Source organism: Canis lupus, chromosome 36 (assembly GCF_003254725.2).
Source record: "Canis lupus dingo isolate Sandy chromosome 36, ASM325472v2, whole genome shotgun sequence".
In the NCBI taxonomy this organism is placed as follows: Eukaryota; Metazoa; Chordata; class Mammalia; order Carnivora; family Canidae; genus Canis; species Canis lupus.
The window spans coordinates 16,144,493-16,168,334 of record NC_064278.1 but is presented as its reverse complement, the minus strand read 5'-3'; the positions used below and the strand labels follow the sequence as shown (position 1 = coordinate 16,168,334).

The following is a 23,842-nucleotide window of genomic DNA, read 5'->3' as shown; positions in this document are numbered from 1 at the left end:
TTCTAGTTTTTTGTTTTTTTTTTTAAGATTTTATTTACTTATTCATGAGAGACACACACAGAGAGAAGCAGAGACATTGGCAGAAGGAGAAGCAGGCTCCCCGCAGGAATCCTGATGCAAGATTTGATCCCAGGACCCAGGGATCATGACTTGAGCCCAAGGCAGACAACCACTAAGCCACTCAGGGGCCCTTCCTGTTTCTGGGTTGTTTTTGTTTTTGTTTTTTTAATCATTAACAAAGCTACAGTGAACATTCTGGTACCTTCTTGTTTGTTTTTATCTATTTCCAAGTAGAAAAGGAAGTAAAGATTTTCAATTCACTAAAACCAAATACGATAGGACACATTTAGTCAGTTCAACCTAAAATGGTATGTGTCGAGAGGCTGACAATCTTGTTTAACGAGGAAATAATAAATTCTGCAGAAAGGTTATCTCCAATTCCTTGACAATTAAATCCCTCGTGGGATGCTTCTCTGCAGAGGACAGCAAGGTTCCTATGTAAGTGATGTGTGGTGACACTTTCAATTTGTTTTGTTGTCCCACAGCCCATTAACTGTTCTCTTCTCCCTAAGAGAGTGAAGATAATTTAGTGACCACTACGCTACTGAATCTAAAGAGGCATTTTTTCAGGTACTTACCTTGGACCTACCACCCAAACAAAACAAGTATGAGCAGTAGGGAGAACAGGGAGAAACACAACATCATGGCTCAGCTTTCCTGACTAAGATAAAAGGACTTCTGGGGGACACCAGAAGAACGAAGGCAGAAAGGGTGTGAAACCCTAAAACACATTTAGAATAAATTTCTGGGACATGGTAAAGAATGGAAGTTAAAAAATGCATTCGATAGGCTGGTGTGCATATTTTATTGTCTACTCATTGCCACAAATGCCTGAGTGTATAAGAAATGGTACAGAGGGTCCCCCTTGGTGGTTCAGAATGTCATTAATTCTCCTTCAGTGACGTTTAGTGATTTCATTAGTATCAAAGGGCAAGCATCCCGATGTTCAGGTTGTGCTTTGTCCATGAAAAGGGGGCTCAGGTAAGTGGCCACCAAAGACTCAGCGTATATACACTCTGTGAGTAAAGTCATCACACTTTTTATGTGACTTGCTCATGGAAATACATATTTTCCATATTTCTGTTCTCTTGACTCTTCATTCCTAAGATTCGGTTTTCTCTTATTTCTTTCAGGATTCAAGGAAATCCTGTGTGCCTCTTGTAATCCTGTAGGGTTCAATGACCTAAACAGGTGGGTTGCCAGAAATTGGCTTACAGAACCCCACGTAATTTAACTCCCCTTATAATGCTATTTTCACTATTAAAAAATATATTTTTTTTTGGCAAAAGAAAATTAGTTTTAAAAGGAAAGGAAAAAATTACAGAATGCTTAACTTTGATTAAAAGTGTTCCAAATGATGCAAATTTATAACAACTTACAAAGATTTATAATTCATAATAATCATTCTTAATTTCCTTTTTACCATCTTAGCGTTACCATCTTACAAGCAGTATGGTAGCTTAAAACCTAGTGGACTGAAACAAAACAGCTTTGTCCTTTTAAGTCAGTGGTTCTTGAAGTGTTGTTCATAGAAGACCTGCATCAGAAACACTTGCACCTTTCTTTAAAGAGATCCCTTGGGACATATCCAAATCTCCTAAATCAGAACTTCTGCAAGTTGGGCCCAGGAATCTGCTTTTTAACGGAATGCCCAGGCAATTCTTAATACATGTTAAAGTTTGAAGGCCACTGCTTTTGATTCACCTGAATTGTTTCAGAGATATGGGTTAACCACAGTCTGGAAAACCCCCTAAAAGTGAAGGCAGTGGAATCTTCCATTACTTTCACTCTCAAACATGTATTAAGAGCCAACTATTGGCAAACAAAGTGCTCCAGTGTTTAGGAACCATCACCTACAGAAAGCTGTTCTTCACCACAATGGAGTTCTTAAGAGAGCTAAAGAAGAATAAAATTTCATTTAAAAATTATTATTTTGATATCAAAGTGAATATGTAGTATGATCCCAATTACATTAAAAATTTTTTTAAATGTATATTCATAGGCATAATATATGCCTGAAGGAAATGAAACAAAATATAATGATATGTCTGGATTATGGCATTATCAATGATGTTTGTTTTTTTCTTTATTTTTTCTGTATTTTATAAATTTGAAAATTAATGTGTATTTATATTACTTTTATAATTGGAAATAGACAATAAAAGTTTACTTTTAAAGTTCCTATAGTAAATACCTGGGCTTTCTCAGTTAATTACTAATTATTATCTGCTCATTTACAAATGTATTTTACTACTCCAGTTTTATCTCACTTTATGAAACAAATGAGTTTAAAAAAAATATATGTGTGAACTCTGAAACCTAAAAAAGCTTTTATTTGCAAACAACATTAATGAAACTAGGAAATATCTGCCTAGCTAGCTTTTGTATTAGGTATGATTTCCTTTTTCTTTTTTTAACCGTAAAGTTGGATTTAATGAGCAATCAAATGATTTACAGATTATTATATGGAGGTCCTCTCTGTTTTTCTGCTATTTTATATACTCACTCATTCCTGCACTTAAAGCATATATTGCTGGGCCCCATCCCTAGAGTTTCTGATTCAGTAGGTCTGGAATGGAACTTAAGAATCTATATTTCTAATTTCTCTGGCAATGCTAACGAAGCTGTTCTAGGGACCATACTTTGAGAAGCCCTGTCTTAGGCCATTTTCCAGATGTTATAAGCATGTTTCTTCCTGGGATTAAAACATCTCATCAGCAGCAACTAGAATATGTCCACAGTTGTTTATTAAGAGAGACAATACACAATTGAACACTACATTCCCCTGTCAATATCCTACATCTCCTTGCCGTACTGTCTTGCATCCCATCTCCCTGGCAACATCCCAGCACTGGCTCAGCCGTCTTCAGGACTATCTCTGGTCTACTAGGTACTACTAGAGTTAAATAACATCACTATAAATTCATGGTTATGATGTTTACAGTTAGGAACACTTCAACACTGCTCAACAATCTTTTTATTGTCCCACTTCTCAACTAGTCCTCTATGTTCCCTCTTCCTTAAACTACTCGCTGTCCTCTATGCCTTCTACTAGCAGATGATTTTATCACCACCTCATGGGGAAAACAGAGTCTCACTTTTCTGCTACCGAACCAAACAAACCAAAAAAAGCATCCCAAGCCAACAATTCCCTCCTTCCTTCAATTACAATAGAGTTGGTGTTCAATTTTCCAGCTGGGCTTTGCAACCTGCAGAGACATAGTTATAGATTCACCCCAACATTCACAATCTCCCTTTCTCTCCCATGCTTGTCTTGTGGAACAATGCATCCCCTACAGCCTAGCAAGGAATCTAAAATACAATACGTATTTAACTGTTGAATAAATCGATGGACTAATGAACAAAATTTCATTGACATAAAATGTATGTTCTCAATCATGAAGGTGTCTAGGATCTATAATAGAAATAAAATTTTAAATGCCATCTTCAGGTCACAAAGGAGCCTCCCACAAGACTTATACTTCTAATAACAATAGCTGATTCATGTCACTCCAGTATGCTAAGCCGTAGGCAAGCATTTCCATGCATTATTTGGCTTTGATTATGATGTTGTAAAGGATGTATCAAAAGCCTTGATTTGTAGGTGAGCAAACTAAGTTCAGAAAAGTTCAATAATCTGTCTTATGGTCACCAGCTACAATTGGAGGGACCTGATTCAAACTGAGGTCTCCCTGAGTGCAAATCCTGTGTTCTTAAACACTACTTGCTCTCTGGATCTGAGCAAGAAAGAAGTGAGAGGTTGGATTTCCTCCTGCTAACAAAAGTCATTAAGTTGTGAAATGACTTTTCTGAGAAGCCTAGTTAGCACACAAATAAAACAACTAAAGATAAGAACTTGAGTATCTCAAAGAGCAAAAGAGAGTCTTGAGACATTTAAAAATGTTTTTAATTCACTCAAGTTTAATATTAGAAAAATCTACTGACATAATTGACTATATTAACAGATTAAAGCAGACAAGCTTTTCTCTTAGGCAAACTGATCTCAAACAGCATGCTTCTGATCACCTGAAGGGCTTGTGAGCACATCCTGCCAGGCCCCTCACCCAGAGTTTCTGATTGAGCAGTTCTGAAGTAGAACCTGAGAATCTGGTTTGTTTTGACCTCAGTAGTGGGGAAGATCTCACAAACAAGTTACCAAAACGAAATAAAAAATAATAGCCTTAAAGGAAAAGATTCATTTGTTTCATTAAAATTGAGAATTCCATTTGTCAGTAAATACTAACAAAAGAGAAAATATAAGCTTCAAACCAGAAGACATATATAAGCAATACATATAAATGAAAAGGAATCTGATACAGAACTATAAATCTTCAAGGAAAAGGAAAAAAACCCTCATTTTTCGAATGGACAAAAGATACAAACAGAGATTTCTTAGAAGAGAAACAGGAATAACCAGTGAAATAAACATTAAAGCCACAAGAGGACATCATTTTTAAACCCACTAGTTTGGCAATAATTAAAAAGTTTGCAAAGGATGCATGTTATTCGCAAGTTAGTAAAGATATGCCTTATGGGAACTCTTATATGCTGCTGGCAGGTACACACTGGGATCAACCAAATTGGAAAACGATTTGGCATTTCTTGTTTAGGCTGAGTATATATTCCACTCGAGAATATACACCCAGAGTAACCTTTGCATTGAGGTCCAGGAAATGTGTTCATGAATGTTCAATATAGCATTGTTCGTAACAGAAAACAACTGAAAATAGTCCAAATGTCTAAATAGCAGGAGAGTGGATAAGTAAATTCATAACATACTTGTATAATGGGTTACAAAAGTAAAAATGAGTACAGATAGAGGAATCAATATAGTTGAATCGGTAGAATGAAAAAAAGTTGCAACAGAATACGAATATCAAGAGAATATTTTTTAAATAGTAAAAAAGCAAAATTAGACATTTTGTTTGGGGATTCATGGCATGCAGTAAGATTATAAAGAAAAACAGGGAATGATGGAAAAACTTCCAGAGCATGGCTACCCCTAGATGTTGAGGTGAGTAGAGAGTATGGGATTGAGGTAGGAGGGGGTAGAGGTTCTGTTTTCTAAATTAGGTTGGATGGTGGAATCATAACAGTTAATTTTATCATGATTTGTAACTTCTAAATACATACAATAAGGCTTTTTAAATGGAGAACCCCAAAGAGCTTTTATTTATATGGTTTAAGTCTTTTGGTATTTATCATATTAGAAATTAAAACTGAAACCTCTAAAAATACTGATTCATTTAACAATGATAACAAATTTACTACATATTTACATAAATAACATGTCTTACAGAAAAATAACTCTATGGTCTGAAACAAAAAAACAGCAAGCCAGGTGGCATGTTTTTAAATCATTTTAATAGTGGATCATTGGATTCCTCTATTTGTCTCTGCATTCAGTCTTTTTTTTTCCGCTTTTAACTTTTTTAATTTTAATTTTTTAAGTATTTTACTTAAATTCCTTTTGCCAACATATAGTACAATAACCAGTGCTCAACCCATCAAGTGCCCTCCTTATGCCCGTCACCCAGTCCACATTCAGTTTTATAGGATATCACACATAATGCAGCCTCTGGAAAAGTCCCCTGAACCCTTGTAAGAAACTGAGACAAAGATAAATACCATCTTAGTATTATGAAAATTGCTCTGAAAAGAAAGACCACCTGAAAATCTTGGTTACCCCACACCTCACCCAGAGTTCCATGGATCAGACTTTGAAAACTATTCTAAGAGGATGCTTTGGAAGCAGAGAGAAGGAACATCTCAGAAAGAGGAAAAAAAAGAAAAGAAAAGATATGTCAGCAAAATTTGGGGGGAGATTGTCATAAAGACATTTCAGATTAATTTCCTCTTCAAAAGAGATATATAGGATCTTTGCTTTGTAGGGGAATCATTCTTGTGATTCTATTTTTGGGGCTGGAGAATTGGGCAGGGGGCAGGCAGCAGATCAGATGATCCAAGCTGGTCCAACCCAAGTGCCTTGGTCAAGAGAACACCTAAGGTACAAGCAGACCCAAATACATTTTTACTGAGTTTAATATATGGACTCAGGAAAGATGGGCCCTCTCCTTCCTGGGTAGGCTCAAGGATCTCAGGAACCACTTATCTCCTTCCTGGCAATGGGCTGAGGAAAGCAGAGGTCAGATATCCAGAGAATGCAACCCGAGAGAGTACAGTTTGGACCTCTGGTAGTTTGTTATTTTTTAAAATGCCCCAGAGGCTACATCTCACAAGTAGAAAAGAATTCGACACTTGAAATGCTTTATACTCCATAGGTAAACATGAGGAAGAAGGAAGACCTTTCAGCCTTTTCTGGTTGTAGCCTTTGTTCCTTGCCTCCCTCCTTCCTTTATTTACTGAAACCACCCGGACACTGGCTTCACTTGGCAGATAATTCCAGACATGGAAGCTAAGCCAACCCCCAACGATGCTAAGGTAAGAGGATCTGAACTTGCCAATCTCTCCTGCCCGCACTCTTCATACTCTGTGGTAGGATTGGTTCTGAGTTGTTCTTGGGTGGAGGCACAAACTCCTCACAGACTTGGTGCATGGTCCGCACACAGTTAAACTCTGGGACTGAAGTGCAGGCTGTCATGGCCTTGGAAGCGAGCAGCAAGGGAGCAGCTGCTGCTGCTCCAGGGAAGTGGGACTTCCTGTTCTCCACCCACAAGTGGCAGCTCCAAGATCCTCCACCTGAATTCGTCTTGATTCAAAAAGAGACACTGCTTCCTCTTCTTACTTTTAACTTAAGAAACCTGACAGATTTTTTTTTAGTTTCTTCCAAATGGATAACCAATTATGATAGTAATATTTACTAAATAAGCATTCTTTCCCTACTAAATTGAAATACCATAGTGTCATAGGAAAAGTTCTCATACGTACTTGGACAGTTTCTGTCCTTTCTGTTCTTTCCATGACTATATTTTTTCACTTTCATGTTAATAACTTGTTTTGAATAAGGCAGGTCTCCCTTTGCTTCTTTTTCAAAATTTTTTTTGATTATCCTTGGATATTTGCTCTGCAAGTTTAAGACTCCCATTGGGCTTAAACTCAGAATTATATTAAACATAAATATGGTTGAAGAGTGAAAGATACTTTATATTAATTTTTCTCTATTATTAACATGGTATCTAATTATACCATGTTTTCTCAAAAAGATTTCATAGTATTTTACATATTCTATATATTTTATATCCTCATTGTTCAGTTTATTCCTAGGTATAATTTATATATCCATATTATAAATGAATTCTACTTATTTAAGTAGTTGTTTCTAGTTTAAGCAAAAGTTATTGAATTATGAATGGCTATCATAGCCAGCCACTTTTCCAAATGCTCTTATTACCCAGGTCATCTCTTGGGTTACCAGGCATACATTACATGATCTGCAAACTGAAAAAAGGTCACAAATTCTCTATTACTTTTACAGTTTTTTAAAAATTATTTTGTAGCTAAAATCTCTAAAAGAAGGTTGAATGACAAAGGTGGCAAGCACTAATGTCTTTTTAACTTAATAAAAATGTCTTCAGTGGGCAGCCCAGGTGGCTCAGCAGTTTAGCACCGCCTTCAGCCCAGGATGTGATCCTAGAGACCTGGGATCGAGTCCCACGTTGGGCTCCCTGCACGGAGCCTGCTTCTCCCTCTGCCTGTGTCTCTGCCTCTCTCTCTCTCTCTCTCTCTGTGTGTCTCTCATGAATAAATAAAATCTTTAAATAAATAATTCTGTGGTTCTGGTGGCCCCTCAAGCAAGAATACTTACAATGGAAACAAATGGCCTAGTTGGGGGAACGAGAAGATGATTTCCAAGAAATATGAATATGCAGAAAACATCTAAGGTATCAGAGCTGGTTGACTTTTTATATTATGTTTATAAAGACCCTGAGACACTGACCTGTAAGATGTAGAGTATGACAACCGTCAGTCCAACCCAGCTGTGTAGACTGTACATGTTGGGGATATTCCCGGCATTGTGGTAATCAAAAACAGACACCAGAGAGATAATTACGAGAATGGCAGCAACGGTGTGTAACCCCGCATGGATGGATTTCATCAGGAGCTTGCTGCATTTCCAGGTCCATGGCAGTCTGTACACGATGATGGCTAGAAAGGGAGGAAAGGGGACAGAACGTGGTGTTGTTATTTTTAATCAACACCAGTCGAACACTTCAATGCACTGAACACCCCTCCTTCCATAAACCCTTTTTACTTGGCTTCTGCTTCTCCCCTTTTCCCTGCCTCTCATGAGTTCCTTCTTGGGCTCTTTGGCCCTTATCTTCTTTACTCCCAATTTATGAACAAACCCTGGTGGCTCTCAGGCTCAGATCTAAGACTTTTTCTCTGTGGGTGACCTCCCTCACTCTTTTACTGAGATGTTACCCACATGGCAGGGACTCCAAAATTCATATCTCCAGCCCAGAACTTTTTTCTGAACTCCAGACCCACATAACTCAACAGCTTCAGGATGTCTCTATATAGATGCCTCCATATATCCCAGACTCAACAAATCCAAAACTAAATTGTTAATCTTATGATCTGTTTTTTTCATAGAAGTGTGTCTTAGTTTGACAAGAAAAGACTAAGGAATAGAAAAATACGCACAAAGATTTAAATAGACAAAAGAGTCTACCCAAGTATTTTACAAAAAAATTATATCCAAAAATAGAGACAAACATAAGCAAAATATCAACCTCATTAGTCAACAGAGAAATGCAAATTAAAATCAAATGAGTATATGTCTATCATATATCTGAATGGCTAAACATGAAAAATGCCAAGTACTGGAGAGGATGTAAAGCAGGCAGAGAGGTCTCATGTTCTACTGACAGGAGTTTAAATGACAACAAACACTCTGGAAAACCAGCAGTAATTATTCAAGCTAAACTTATATGATCCAGCAATTCTCCTGGGTATATGCTCCAGAGGAATATGTACACGTTTACCAAAAGACATGCACTAGATTATTATTAGCAGCACCATTTGTCGTGGCCAAAAACTAGACACTCCCCAAATTACCATCATTAATAGAATGAATAAATAAATTGTCATATATTCACACCATGGAATAATACACAACAAAGAGAATGAATGACCTATAACTACAACTTCATTCAACAATATGGATCAACCCATAATGTCGATGCCAAGAAATGAGACATAAACAAGTATATACTGTATGGATTCAATTTATGTGAAAGCTAAAAATAGGCAAAATTCATCTCTGCAATAAGAAAAGTCAAGATAGTAGTTCCCCTTGTGAGGAGGGGTATAGTAACTGGAAAGGAACATACAAGGTTTTTCTATCTTCTTGCTAATATTCTGTTTCTCAATCTGGGTGCTGGTTACATAGGTATTTACTGAGGGAAGATTCATCAAGCTATATATTATATATATACATTTTTGCATGTAGATTAGACTTCAACAAAAACATTTTTGAAAGCCTGTTTTTTTTTAAGTGTCCTGGTTTAAGCAATCATATAATCACCTTAGCCAGCATGCAATTAATTTTTGTTCTGAAGACAATATCCTGTCTTTGCCCACCCTTATTCCCAACCCTCCAGTACAGGCAAAATTTAGAGATCTGAAAATGTATGGCAGATTGAAAAAGTTTGAAGAATATTTCCTTGGAAGATGGATTCCATTGTATCAGCAGTGTATCCTGTATATTGTTTAGTCCCAGCAAGAAAAAAAAAAAAAAAAAGAGCACATTCCCACTAAAGACATTTATAATTTGAATATGTAGAACTTCACAGGATCACAAAAACATATGAGACTATCTAATCCATCTCAGGCAGAAACACATATACACCTACAAAGACAGATGTGAATTCAGCCTCTTTAAAGCTTTCAGCACAGGATGTCAATCTTCCTGTTCTTTGGTTCCATTCCACAACACTTGACAGTCCTCACCATTAAGACAGTATTCTTTTCATCTAATCCAAAATCTGAAGGATTGCTACTTACTAATTTTAGAGCATATATGGATAGCTCATAAATGTTGATTGGCTACGTTTCCTTGAGGACATGGAGACTTTTAGGATAATCATTTCTATATTCAATCTTTTCAAGCTATTTAGTGCAACCAGGTAGACAAGTTGACCCTTATACAAAGTTATACCACTCAACCCTTGAGCAAAGTTAGGAGTGTCAGTGACCCCCACACAATTGAAAATTGCATATAACTTTTGACTCCCCCAAAACTTAACTACTAATAGCCTACTGGCTACTGGAAACTTTACCTATAACATAAAGTTGATTAACACATATTTTGCATATTATATTATATATTGTATTCTTAGAATGAAATAAGCTAGAGAAAAGAAAATAGTTTTTTTTTTTTAAGATTTTATTTCTTTATTCATGAGAGTCACACAGAGAGAGAGAGGCAGAGACACAGGCAGAGGGAGAAGCAGACTCCCTGTGGGGAGCCCGATATGGGACTCAATCCCAGGACTCTGGGACCACAACCCGAGCCAAAGGCAGATGCTCAATCACTGAGCCACCCAGGCATCCTGAGAAAAGAAAATGTTAAGAAAGTCATAAGGAAAATACATTTACAGTGCTGTAGAGCATTTTTTTTTTTTTTTTTTTTGTATGTAGAGCATGTTTATCAAAAAAAATCCACCTATAGGGCCACTTGGGTGGCTCAGTCACTTAAGTGTCTGCCTTTGGCTCAGGTCAGGATCACAGGGTCTTTGGATCAAGCCCCACATTGGGCTCCCTGCTCAGTAGGAAGCCTGCTTCTCCCTCTCCCTGCCACTCCCTACCCCCCCCCCACCCCAGCTTGTGCTCTGTCAAATAAATAAATAAAATCTTTTTTAAAAAATTTACCTGTAGGGGATCCCTGGGTGGCTCAGTGGTTTATCGCCTGCCTTTGGCCCAGGGCGTGATCCTGGAGACGCAGGATCAAGTCCCACGTCGGGCTCCCTATGTGGAACCTGCTTCTCCCTCTGCCTGTGTCTCTGCCTCACTCTTGTGTGTGTGTGTGTGTGTGTGTGTCTCATGAATAAATAAATAAAATCTTTTAAAAAATCCACCTGTAAGTGCACTCAGGTGCCCCTGTACTTCTAAAAGCTAGTTCAAAGTCCCTTCTCATTCCTGCTTCATCCTCTCTGAGGGCAGGAATATGTTTTGCTGTTTCTCCTTGAACCTTGAGCATAGAACAGTCTTGGGTTCAAAGTATGTAGCTCCATTAGTATGTTTAAAAAAAAAAAACTCTCATTGAGATAATTATAGATTTACATGCAGTTCTAAGAAATAATACAGAGAGAGCCCATATACTCTGCACACAGCTGGTAACATATGGTGTTACCAATTATAACCATAGCACAATATCACAACCAGGAAATTAACATCAATATAATCCATTGACTTAATTCAGATTTCATTAGTTTTATTTGTGTTATGTGACCCATACATATTTTTTAAATAAATGTAAAACACTTTCTTGGGGCCCCTGGGTTGCTCAATCAGTTAAGTGTCTGCCTTCAGCTCAGGTCATGATCCCAGTGTCCTGGGATCAAGGCCCCCATCAGGCTCCTTGCTCAGCAGGAAGCCTGCTTCTCCCTCTCCCTCTGCCTGCCACTCCCCCTGCTTGTGCTCTCTCTGTGAAATAAATAAAATCTTTAAAATATAAAAAATAAAACACTTTCTGCGGGTTGATCAAAGTCTAGAAATAAAATTGGAGTCAACTCAGCCACATGGTTTCTCCTTATGCTTTTTCTCCTCTGATTCAGTGGCATACCATATATGATTTTCTACTTACCAAGGAAAGCAAATGCCTCTTTACCCAATGACTTTGTGACCTTTCATCCACACAGTGGAGCCTTTTGCCATCTGTGTGATCATGTAGTAGTAAAATAAAATTGTGGATAATATTAAAATCTAATGGGGTGCCTGGGTGGCTCAGTGGTTGAGCTTCTGCCTTCAGCTTGGGTTGTGATCCTGGGGTCCTAGGATCGAGTCCCACATCAGGCTCCACCCGAGGAGCCTGCTTCTCCCTCTGCCTGTGTCTCTGCCTCTCTCTCTATCTCTCGTGAATGAATAAATAAAATCTTAAAAAAAAATCTAATAACACACCTCGCCCTCTTCTGGGTCAACTTCATTTATTACACACACACACACACACACACACACACACACACAGTTGAGCCCTTACTACATAGTAGGCACCATGCTAAGTGCTCTACATGTTTACATTTACATTATAATTGTTACCTCAACTCTGTGAGCAAGGTACAATTACTATCACCATTACCATCATCTAGAGGAGAAAACTAAGGCACAGAGAGGTTAAGTAGCTTGCTTAAACTCAATTAGTGTTTTAAAATTAATATTATTTTTGTCATCATCATTGTCATCATCATCCTATCATCCAGGGATTGCCCTCATCTTAGTTGAGGGAACTTGAACATCTACATGTGAAAAGGAAATATTTGGAAGACATTTGCTTGAAAGGCAAATGATGAACAATATATTACAACAACTTTTTCTCCCCAATCTAGATCCTGTTATATTAAATTTTTCCAAAGTCAAAACTAACCTCTGATGTAAGAAGTCAAGAGTAGTTATCGTAACTAAGTTACAATGGTAACCAGGAAAATTCTCAGATGCTTGGGATGTCGTTTCATGATCTGAGTACATGAGTGTGTTCATGTTGTGATAACACATAAATTATGATTTAGGTACTCTTCTGTATGTATGTGGTTCTTTGATAAAATATTTACCTTAAAAAAATGTTCAGTGAAGAATTTTTACTCTTCTAAAGACAATGAGCATCACAGAGGAATGCGATATAACTAAACTCTTTCCCCCTTACATATTAAAACTGGATTTTTAAACCTTTCACATTTACTCCAATGTTTTTAGATTGGTTGCACACGGACTTTCCTTCTCCAGCAGTAGCATAAATGGAACACAATTTAACCTTTTATTGATGATTTGGGGTTACCAATAATACATATTGTCCTATTACCAGAGAAGAATGCCCTTAGAGGCTTCTAGGGCAGGAGAGGAGCTTGCCTCTGATTCACACAAGTCTAAGCAATTATGGTATTTCAGTCTGTGGATCTAGTTCAAAGTTCTTCAATCTCCTCTTTTAGTTTCTTGCTCAGTTATAATGCCTACCCTCTCTCTATCATCCTGTATTATCTTTTATTCCTACCAGCTTTAAGTTCTAGTTTATAAATTTTTACCTTAGCAAAAATCAGAACATCTGTAAAATTGGGGTGATGAATACATGGGGATCTGTTATGTTACTTTCTGTATGACTGAAAGAGTACCTAGTAGTTTTACAGTTATAACAGTATTTTTGTAAGCTCACAAACCTAATAGTGAATAAATCTCTACTAAGCAGGCAGCCTGTGGAAATTGGAGAGCCTCTCATGTGAGGCATGGGGTTTTCTGCTTATCCTGGCTTTGCAGAAGTTCTGTTACATAGTTGATTAATATTTAAAATGCTCTTTAGATAAATGAGGGATAATTGCAAAATGCTGTATTTGCATAAGGTGTTTAATGTTCTTAAAAATGTATAAATAGGATCCCTGGGTGGTGCAGCGGTTTGGCGCCTGCCTTTGGCCCAGGGCGCGCGCGATCCTGGAGACCCGGGATCGAATCCCACATCGGGCTCCCAGTGCATGGAGCCTGCTTCTCCCTCTGCCTGTGTCTCTGCCTCTCTCTCTCTCTCTCTCTCTGTGACTATCATAAATAAATAAAAATTAAAAAAAAAAGTATAAATAAGCCAACTATGGTGGACTTCGAAGGAAAGGCCAATCTTAACAGACTGAACCATCTTTCTTTCTTTCTTTCTTTCTTTCTTTCTTTCTTTCTTTCTTTCTTTCTTTCTTTCTTTCTTATTTTTGAACCACATTTCTTAAACAAGAAGCTACCCTTAACAACTATAAAAACTGCCTAGAAAAAAAAAAAAACTGCCTAGAGAACAGATTTTAACTATATCTTGCTTCTTTGTCTTGGCATTTACCTAGACACCATTCCTGAGGTTCAGCGAGAAGGAAGAAAAAGGTCTCATGGGCCCGTGTGGAGGGGAAATGGCATCAAACAGCTACTTGTAACTGAAACAAGGGTTTTCTGTTAGAGGCCCTCATTGGCAAGGATCATTTACCCCCAGAAAATGAAGGAAAACATGAACACATATATGTGAGAAGCAAATTTTAAATCTTTTTAAAAGAAAAATCATTGGCAGTGGAGTATGCTATTGTGATAAACTTAAGAAAGCAAGGAAGAAAGGAAAAAGGAAATCAACACCCATGTGTAATCATTTTTTGGACAAATAAAGGTGAAAATACAGTAACTTGGAATTGAATTTAATGATTAGAAAATTTCTCAGGTCCTCACTGCCTCATCAATTCAGGAATATGTGAAAATATATACTATCTAAAATGTAATCTCTAGGGATCCCTGGGTGGCTCAGCAGTTTGGTGCCTGCCTTCGGCCCGGGGCGCGATCCTGGAGACCCGGAATTGAGTCCGTGTGGGGCTCCCGGCATGGAGCCTGCTTCTCCCTCTGCCTGTGTCTCTGCCTCTCTCTCTCTCTCTCTCTCTCTCTATCATGAACAAATAAATAAATAAATATTTAAAAATAAAAATAAATAAAATGTAATCTCTGGTTTGACATTGGTTTTCCATCCACATACCATTGCAGAACTATCTATAAGCAGGTTTGTCTTATGGCAGGTAATGGAAATTTAGAATGTGGAGAGGGGTACTTGGAAGGAGGAATGTCCCCAGACATAGAAAACAACTCAACTCTAGTTCTTCTGTGTTTAAGTCTTGTGATTCATGAAGGTTAGGATCATGTCTATTTTGTCCACTGATTGTTATATCTCCCCAGAAATTGAGCAGATCCTCTTTTAAAATGCACAAGTCAAAAACTCAAGAAAATTTGTACTGATGATCTAAGTGTTACAGCTAGTATATGACCAAAGGATCCTTTCAAGTAAGCAACAGGTACCCTACACTTGGGCCCACTTGACTTTACATAAGCTTTAAGTGAACCCCCAAATAAAAGAAAAGTGGTTTGTTTGAAGTAGGCGCTAATTTTTTTTTTTTTAAGATTTTATTTATTTATTTGAGAGAGAGACAGAAATAGTGACAGAGAGCAGGAGCGGGGAGGAGAGGAGAAGCAGGCTCCCTACCCAGCAGGGAGTCCTATAGCGGCTCCCAGGATGGCTCCCAGGATCTGGGATCACGACCTGAGCTCAAGGCAGATGCTTAACCAACTGAGCCACCCAGGCGCCCTGAAGTACACTGCAAGTTTAAAACACCTAAATATGATATATCCATTACACTTCTTAATTCTTTGAATAAAGTATTATTTTGACATCCTTGGTATACATTCCAAGCAGGATTATGAACTAATTTCCCCGTGCACCGCTCCCCTCCTCCCCCCCCCCCCCCCCCCCCCCCCGCCATGTACCAGGCTGTACAAAGGCCTCAAGGTTAAACGTAAAGGCAGAGAACCCTTTTAAAGGGATCTTCTTGGAAAGGCTGGGGCACTGGCTAGCAAAGAGAATCTGAACCTGGAAGCGCCCCAAGCCTGAGCCCCGCCCGCACTGCGCAGGCGCAGCCCGCGCAGGCCCCGGGGCCGCAGCAGCAGCAGCAGCAGCAGCTGCAGCGGGGACACCGGGCAGGAGCCGCGGGCCGGGGAGGAGGGGGGAGGGGAGCAGGAGTGGGGGTGGGGGTGGGGGTGGGGAGCAGGAGCCGCGGGCAGGGGCGGGGCGGGCAGGCTTCGCTCGGGGCCGCCTGGGCCTGGCGCGAGGGCCGAGGGCTGGCAGCCAGGGCCTGCGCGGGGCTCCCCGGGCCACCACGCCTGCCCTCCTGGGGCGCCCCCCAAGCTTTCCGGGGCCCGGCCAGGGAGGTGGCCACGATGATGGAACAGAAGACGGAGGAAGAGCCAGAAAGAAGAAGGAAAAGGACACGGAAGAGAGAATGTCACTCGAGGAGCCCGAGGAACACATCCTGATTTTGCAGGAGCAGCTCTGGGCCCTCGAGGAAGAGGAGCAGCGGCTTTCCTGCAGCTCAACCAAGTGTGACCTGAGGAAAGGGGCAGGGCGCCCTGACCACCCGGTCAGCAGCTGCGCAGAGCCTGACTGTCCCCACAGGAACCCAGCTCAATATGCAGGGGAGCCTGAGGACGGTCACCGAGGCACCCTCATGTGGCTGACAGGGCCAGATGTTTGGACCCCAAGTGCTTAAAACCAGGCCCTCGGCTCCCCTTCATCCAGCACAGCTAGACTCTGTGGTTCTACCACAAGTGACCCATTAGATTTTTATCTTCAACCTCACCCCCACTCTGTGTCATGGGTGAGGGTCCCCAGTGTGTCCCAGTCCAATAAAATCTATCTGCCACTGCAAAATAATAATAATAATAATAATAATAATAATAATAATAATAATCTGAGCTTTGAAATATGCCTGTGTATTCAGACTGTCTCACTACATGACTATCATGAAACTAAAAACCTTTAAAGAATCAAAATGGGGATCCCTGGGCGGCTCCGCGGTTTAGCACCTGCCTTCAGCCCAGGGCCTGATCCTGGGGGCCCGGCTCAGTCGCGCTCCCTGCATGGAGCCTTTTTCTCCCTCTGCCTGTGTCTCTGCCTCTCTCTCTCTCTCTCTCTCTGTCTCTCATTAATACATAAATAAAATCTTAAAAAAAAAATCAAAATGCAGGAAGTGATTTGGATGATTTGGAAGATTTGTTTTAGTATCTTGGCACTGAAGTATCTCTTTAAAGTGACTGAAACCATCACAAAGGCAGCCACTTTGTACAAAATAGTGTATGAAGGGAGAAAAAGTCAATTAATTGCTAGACATTTATAAATATCCAGAAATCCTGCACTGTTAGAGACAGCAAGTATATTTTCTTACACCTCATATCAATATTATAACAGATTATAAGTAATATTGATTCTGACAACACCTCTTTGTCTGACCATTTAATCTCTAAAATTAGGAACTGAACTTCAAATCCTAGCCAGCTCTAAACACACAGGGCTCAGGTTTTCTAAAAAATAAATCATAACTTGGGGCACCTGGGTGGCTCAGTGGTTGAGGGTCTGCCTTTGGCTCAGGTGGTGATCCCAGGGTCCTAGGATCAAGTCCTTCATTGGGCCCCCCCTGCAGGAAGCCTGCTTCTCCCTCTGCCTATGTCTCTGCCTCTCTCTGTGTCTTTCATGAATAAATAGAATCTTTAAAAAAAAGAAAAAGAAAATCGTAACTTAGCTCTAACAAACTCAAGTAAGTACAGCCTGTAGACAAGGCTATATTTTACTCATTTGTTTTACACAGAGTCTGGAATCCAGTAAGTGCTTAATATATGTATGCTAATTAAATCGTATGATACATGAAAACCGAATGAATGAATGGACTTAGAAAAGTACAGCCAAAGTCTGTACAGTTATTTCCAAGCATTTTTTGACTTTTTAAGAAAGTTCCTACAGGAAAAAAAATTATAACAGATTTTTGATCTAATTGTTCTACTTTTTAAGGGAAAAATTTTAAACCCCACAAAGTTAAGACAGAAAGCTTCAGCAGAAGTCACCTGTAAACTGGAAGGTATGGACTGGATTTGGTCCATAGATTTGTTTTGTTTGATCAGCACAATGTTTACGGGTTTTGTTTTGGTTTTGCGGCTGGTTTACTTTTAGATGAAACCAGTTTTTAAAAATCTGGATTCTCTTGGATAATGGGAAGCTCTAGCCACTTTGGATTGGCATTCCCCATGTAGCCACAATCTGCTGTAGCTAAGAGGTTTCCTATTTTGTCCAGACTAGGCACTCTCCAATTCTTTACAGTACCCCCTCCACCCGTAACACACACACACACACACACACACACACACACACACACACACACACAGCATTTACCTTCCTTTGCATGAGGATCTGATCTTTGGTTAACTGTCCTAATAAACAGATATCAGTGGCTTCATACCAATGTTATTAGGCAACGTCATTTATGATGAAAGTGACCCCGATTGGTAAACTGTATATGGACTGGGAGAAACAATGAAAAAAAAAATCTATAAATACCTGATAAGAATGCCAAACTTTGGGCTTTCCAGGGTGCAATGATAACCCTTATATCCTGTGTTGGTTTCCTAGGGCTACCATAAAAATGACCAAAACCTGAGTGGCTTCAAACAACAGAAATGTATTTGCCTACAGCTCTGAAGGCCAGAAGTCCAAAATCAAAGTGTTGGCAGGACTGGTTCCTTCTGGAGGCTCTGAGGCAGAATCCAGTCCATACCTCTCTCTTAGCTTCTGGTGGTTACTGGTAGACACATCATTCCAATCTCTGCCTCCATCTTCACATCACCTTCCCCTCTCTGTATCTACATCTTTCTATAGCTTTCGTTTCTTTTATAAGATCACAAGTCATTGGATTTAGGCCCCACTCTAAATCAGGATCTTTTTTTTTTAAGATTTTATTTATTTATTCATAGAGACACACACAGAGAGAGAGGCAGAGACACAGGCAGAGGGAGAAGCAGGCTCCATGCAGGGAGCCCGATGTGGGACTCAATCCTGGGTCTCCAGGATCAGGCCCTGGGCTGCAGGCGGCACTAAACCGCTGCCTTGAGATCCTTAACTTTACATCTGCAGACACTGTGGTCATATTCACAGGTCTATAAGATTAGGAGTTGGATGTATCTTGAGGGGCGGGGCACTCTTCAGCTCACTGTATATACCCTGCAAGGAAACTGGAAACCAGATCTCTAGAGTATTACAAAGGATACTGGCTCCTGTGGGGCATGGGGCACTTAAGCTTTGATCCCATCACTGCCGCTCTCATCTCCTGGTATCTGAACTATCACGTGGAGAGAGGCTAGTTTCTGGAGGGATATATGGCTGCTACATAAACTACTGCAGAAAGGATGCCCACTGAACTAGGATACTCAGTGCTGCCCTGGCAGGAAGCTCTGGTCCCTGTCCTTCATCCTTCTGAGTATGCTGGTGCCCAGCATGGTCTTGGCAGTCTTGTGTTTCTGAATGTTTAGTTGAACACAGAAAGACACTCTGGTGGATACTATACCACTTCACATATGTACTTTACAAGCCATCCTTGTAGGTATGGCCCTTGGTTTAATTTAGTACAATTTTTAAAAGATTTTATTTATTTATTTGAGAGAGAGAGAGCACGAGCAAGGAGAGGGGGGTGAGGGGGAGAGGGAAAAGTAGACTTCTGCTGAGCAGGGAGCCCAACATGGGGCTCGATCCCAGGACCCCGGGATCATGACCTGAGCCAAAGGCAGATGCTCAACCACTGAGCTACTCAGGTGCCCCTAGTAAATATTTATGGAATGCCAATTATATGTTAGGTAACATTCTATGCACCATGGATACAACAGTGAAGAAAACAGACAAGGAAGCCTTCATTCTATTAGAAGACAGACAATGAAGGAGTAAATAACTAAAACAGCCAATGGTCAGAGTCTGGATAATACTGTATTTTGAGTTTGGAGCTTATTCAATTTTCTGAAGGATTGGATGAAAAGTATGATAGGAAATGAGGAATCCAGGATGACCGTATGAATGTCTACGAAGTATGAAGCTACCATTTACTAAGATGGGTAACCTGGGTGATGAGTGGTTTTGGAGGTGTGAAGAAGACGGAGAGTTGAGGTTTGGACATGTCTATTTGACATCCAAATAGAGAGTTTGAGTAGACAGATGGATATGTGGGTCTGGAGTTCCTGGGAGAAGTCCAGGCCAAAGACATAAACATCAGATACAGTGAGAAGATGGGCGTTTAAAGTTATGAGACTGGATGAGATCACCAAGGGTATGAGTGCATCAAGAAAGGAGAAGTGGTCAGAAGACTGAGCTTTGGGCACTGTACATTTAAGGGATCGACGAGATGAGGAGGAACCAGCAAAGGACATTGACAGGCACAGCCAGCAAGGAGAGAAGAGCCAAGAGTGCTGGGTGTCTTGGAAGCCAAGTGAGGGAAGTGTCTCAAGGAGGAGGAAGGGATCAGTTATGCCAAATGCTGCTTTCTGATCAGGCAAGATGAGGGCTGAGAATAGACCACTGGAATGCGCAAAGTGCTTGCCAGTGGTAACTACGTTAAGAGCAATTTCAGTGAAGCAGTGCAGTGAAAGCCTGACTGCAGTCGGTTCAAGAGAGAATGGAGGAGAGGAATTAGGAGGTATTTTTTTGTCAGTACTGCAGGTATTGACAAAAATTCCCAAAAAGTTCTGTGGCAAGGCAAGCAGAGAATTGAAACAGTGGCTGAAGGGGGAACATGGGGTAAAGAGTATGGTTGTTTATAAGATGATAGCAATTGTAACATGTTGGAGATAATCCAATGGCTGGTGAAAGTTAATGATGCAGAAGGAAAAAGGGAGATTTGATGGCTTTCGGTAGGCAATAGGCACAGGTAGTACTCATGAGCCTGAGGCCTTTAGAATAACAATGCATTTCCAATATAATATGATGCCCATTCTTCTCTAACAAATCAGTGCTGCCAAACTGGCTACACAGGATAATCACTGAGGGACAAGGGAGGGCACTTTTACTTTAGATGCTATTATTATCATTACAAATGAGTAGAACTGCATTCTGTTACTAACAATTTAATGATGGTACAGAACCAATCATTCATCCAATAACTATTTATTGGCCTACCATCTGCCATTCTAGGGGTCATTCTAGATGTCAGACAAAAGTGAGCAAAATAATCATTTCTAAAACACATTCATCAGTTACAAAGAGATCTGCATGCATTCATTTATAACAAAAAATGTGTTTAGGGTTGCCTTGAATTGTGTGCCTATGCTGTGTAAAAACCCTCCCTTTCCCTACCTACAATTGGTAGGTTTTATTATCAGTGGTGTCCCCAAGGCTGACTTTGGAGTGTCTGCGGCACTTTCTCCATCACTTTCTTTGCCAGGATCTACCCCAAGAGCCTTTGTAAATACACTTAAGTTGACTTGGAATTTGGTCACTTTTAGATGTATTAATAGGATATGCCAACTGCCTTTTAAGAAATACTCAGTTTCTTTTTGTTTTAAATGTTACTGAAATGTAGTTCTATTCTCTCACAAAGCCAACCTCAGATAATTAGACTATTCAGTTTCTCTCCCTTTAGTTTATACAGCAAGCAGATGGAAAAGGAAGGAGTATAGAATTGCTGAGACTTCTATTCACCAAATTTATACACTTGAATTTTCTACCCTTCGCCAAATAACACATTCCACCTTGCTGAACCTTTTAAAAGGTCAACTGCCACTTTGAGAGGGTTTATTTGTTTCAATCTTTTCTGTGGCCTTCTTTTCAAGGGTTGTTTCTCTGATTTCCTGGGAAACATTCCTTTTAGAGAAACACAAAGCCTCCTCTAAAGTTCTCTTTGAAACTCTTCCTCATTCATGTTTACTAGATACCCCCCACTAGCTTAAATTTTTATTTGTTTTAGATATCCTATCTCTGTCATACTCTATTTTAGAATACATATATTTCCCAAAATATATTTGGGCTCCCGTGTGTAGGTACCTAGTGTACCCCATGCACACACATTTATTTTGTAACTTTTATGCTTACTCCAGAGCTTACTTCTTAAAAGGTGCTTCCCAAGTCTCTTATTTGTTCTCAAATGGTTTTAAATATTTTTTACTGTTTGGGTATTGTATTTGCAAGGCTTTTTATGCTTAATGACCATATTTTAGCCTTCCCTTCCTCATCTCTAAATATTTGTGCATCACAAACTCAATTGCATCATGTTCATTACTAGAGATCTGAAACACCAAAACCTAAAAATTTCCTCCCTGAAACAATTACACAGGGGAGAAAAAAAAAAAAGTCTGTGTTAATATGGTTAGTCTGTAACATGTATTTCCCTCCTGGCCTGCAAAGTCAACTATTTACTGTACATCCTTCCACTGAAGACCTTCTATTGTTGTATCTGAGGAGATGCTGGCCCAGCAAGATTTACAAAAACTCAGGAGTACTATGCATGCGCCTGTAGGTAGGAAAAAGCTTATGTTTATGTCAATTAAGGGCATTATCTGATTAAAGTGCTTTGCAAGTCTGGAATCCAAATAGTAAACAGGATGGGGAGTGTTGACAGGGCAAACATTCCAAAACTAATAGAAATACAGTAACTAAGCTTTAAAAAAACAAGGTTTGCACAAAAGCAACAGATGAAAATTTCCAAAATATCCATTAAAAAAAAATCCATTTACATGTTTTTTGCTGAGGGTGGGGGTGGGGGAGGGGGAATCTTAAGCAGAATCCCCAACAATCCTGAGATCATGACCTGAGACAAAATCAAGAGTAGGACGCTTATTCAGCTTACACAGCTGAGCCACCCAGGCATCCACAATTTACATGTTTTTGCCCAAAAGTAAGTATAAACAGATTAAGCCCAAAGTTTAGAGAAACTAGAAATCTTTTTAGGAAAACTCTAATGGACTCTTAACACAAATAACAATTAAAAAAAAAAACTTTTTATTTATTCATAGAGACAAAGAGAGAAAGAGAGGCAGAGACACAGACAGAGGGAGAAGCAGGCTCCATGCAGGACCCATCCCGGGTTCCCGGGATCACGCCCTGGGCTGAAGGCAACGCTAAACCGCTGAGCCACCCGGGCTGCCCAATAACAAATTTTAAGGTGTATTTTAGATGAAGCTTTTTGCTTCTCTTAAGAATATTTTGCAGGAAGTAGGCATATTGCCATAAAGGCAGAGAAATGAAGCTTGAAAATAAGGCCACTGAAAACATATCCCTTCCACGGGTAAGGTACTTAACTGCTCTGTGCCTTGACTTATCCTTACATACCTGTGAAAGAGCGCACTTAGTGGGCATACAGAAGGCACTCAATGAACGTTAGCAACTGTTTTGTGACCATCTCCTCTTTGATAAGCCAGGAAACAACTAATACCATCTGTGTTTCTCTTACCCTCAATTACGAGAATACTCTGGGAAGTTTCTTGGTATTAGGAGCTGCTCTAAAGTGCTGGTTGGAAGAGATCAAGAGACTCTTTCTACTACTTTGAACAAACAAAAGATGTTGACAGCTCTGGCCACACTTACGGGCTCCACCATGCAGGAAAGAGTGTTTCTGATGACAGCAACTTTGGAACTTGAGTATGTTTTTCTCATTTTAGGTCCATGGCAAAATAACTGGAGCTTACGTAACATTAACTTGGCTGGCTGATGGCACTCGCACCCCCACGCCTATTGCAAACCAGGTGGACCAAGCAGTAGCAATGTCTGCCACTACTTGGGGGGAGGGGGGGATGGCCACACCTGCGGGATGCCTACAGCACAAGTTTTACACGGAAACAAAAGTCTTTTATTTGGGAATGAGGTTGGAGTTTTGTTCATTTGTTTGTTCTGGAGAGCCACATACTGGTGGAGAAAAGGCAGCCTGCTCAGAGACAAGGCTAGAGATTTCAATCTAGAGGTGGGCACTTCTTTCTGAAGCCTTTACACTTCTCTTCCACTACCTTCTGAGATAGAACACCAGCCCACCACTTTCTACCTTCTTCTAAATACTCCATCTGCCAGGCCTTGACTTCATTTTTTGAAAAGTGGCTACAAATAAATGCTGCTTGCTTGCACCACTAGCTAGAGCTTCCTCCAGCCAATCAGCCGAGGAAGGAAACATCAGGACACTGAGCAGCAGAGCACAACCACAATAAAAACTGCCAGGGATTAGGGGGATGGGGGGGGGGGGGGGGCGCAGGGCCCACAGGCAAAATGGGTGAAGGTGGTCAAAAGGTAAACTTCCAGGAGAATCCCTGGGTGGCTCAGCGGTTT

The 23,842-nt window shown here is 40.0% G+C and overlaps 1 protein-coding gene and 1 long non-coding RNA gene across 2 annotated transcripts in view; one reads left to right on the top strand and one right to left on the bottom strand.

Moving 5' to 3' along the window:
• Positions 1-23,842, bottom strand: part of LOC112668086 (plasma membrane ascorbate-dependent reductase CYBRD1) — a 30,690-nt gene that overhangs the window by 5,218 nt on the left and 1,630 nt on the right. Inside the window, exon 2 of the mRNA XM_025460164.3 lies at positions 7,958-8,166. Coding sequence (XP_025315949.1) covers positions 7,958-8,166 — 209 coding nt within the window. The remainder of the gene's footprint in view (positions 1-7,957; positions 8,167-23,842) is intronic.
• On the top strand, positions 19,425-23,649 carry LOC112668087 (uncharacterized). Its single transcript, XR_003141444.3, has 2 exons — positions 19,425-19,626; positions 23,188-23,649. It is a non-coding gene; the product is annotated as an uncharacterized LOC112668087 (long non-coding RNA).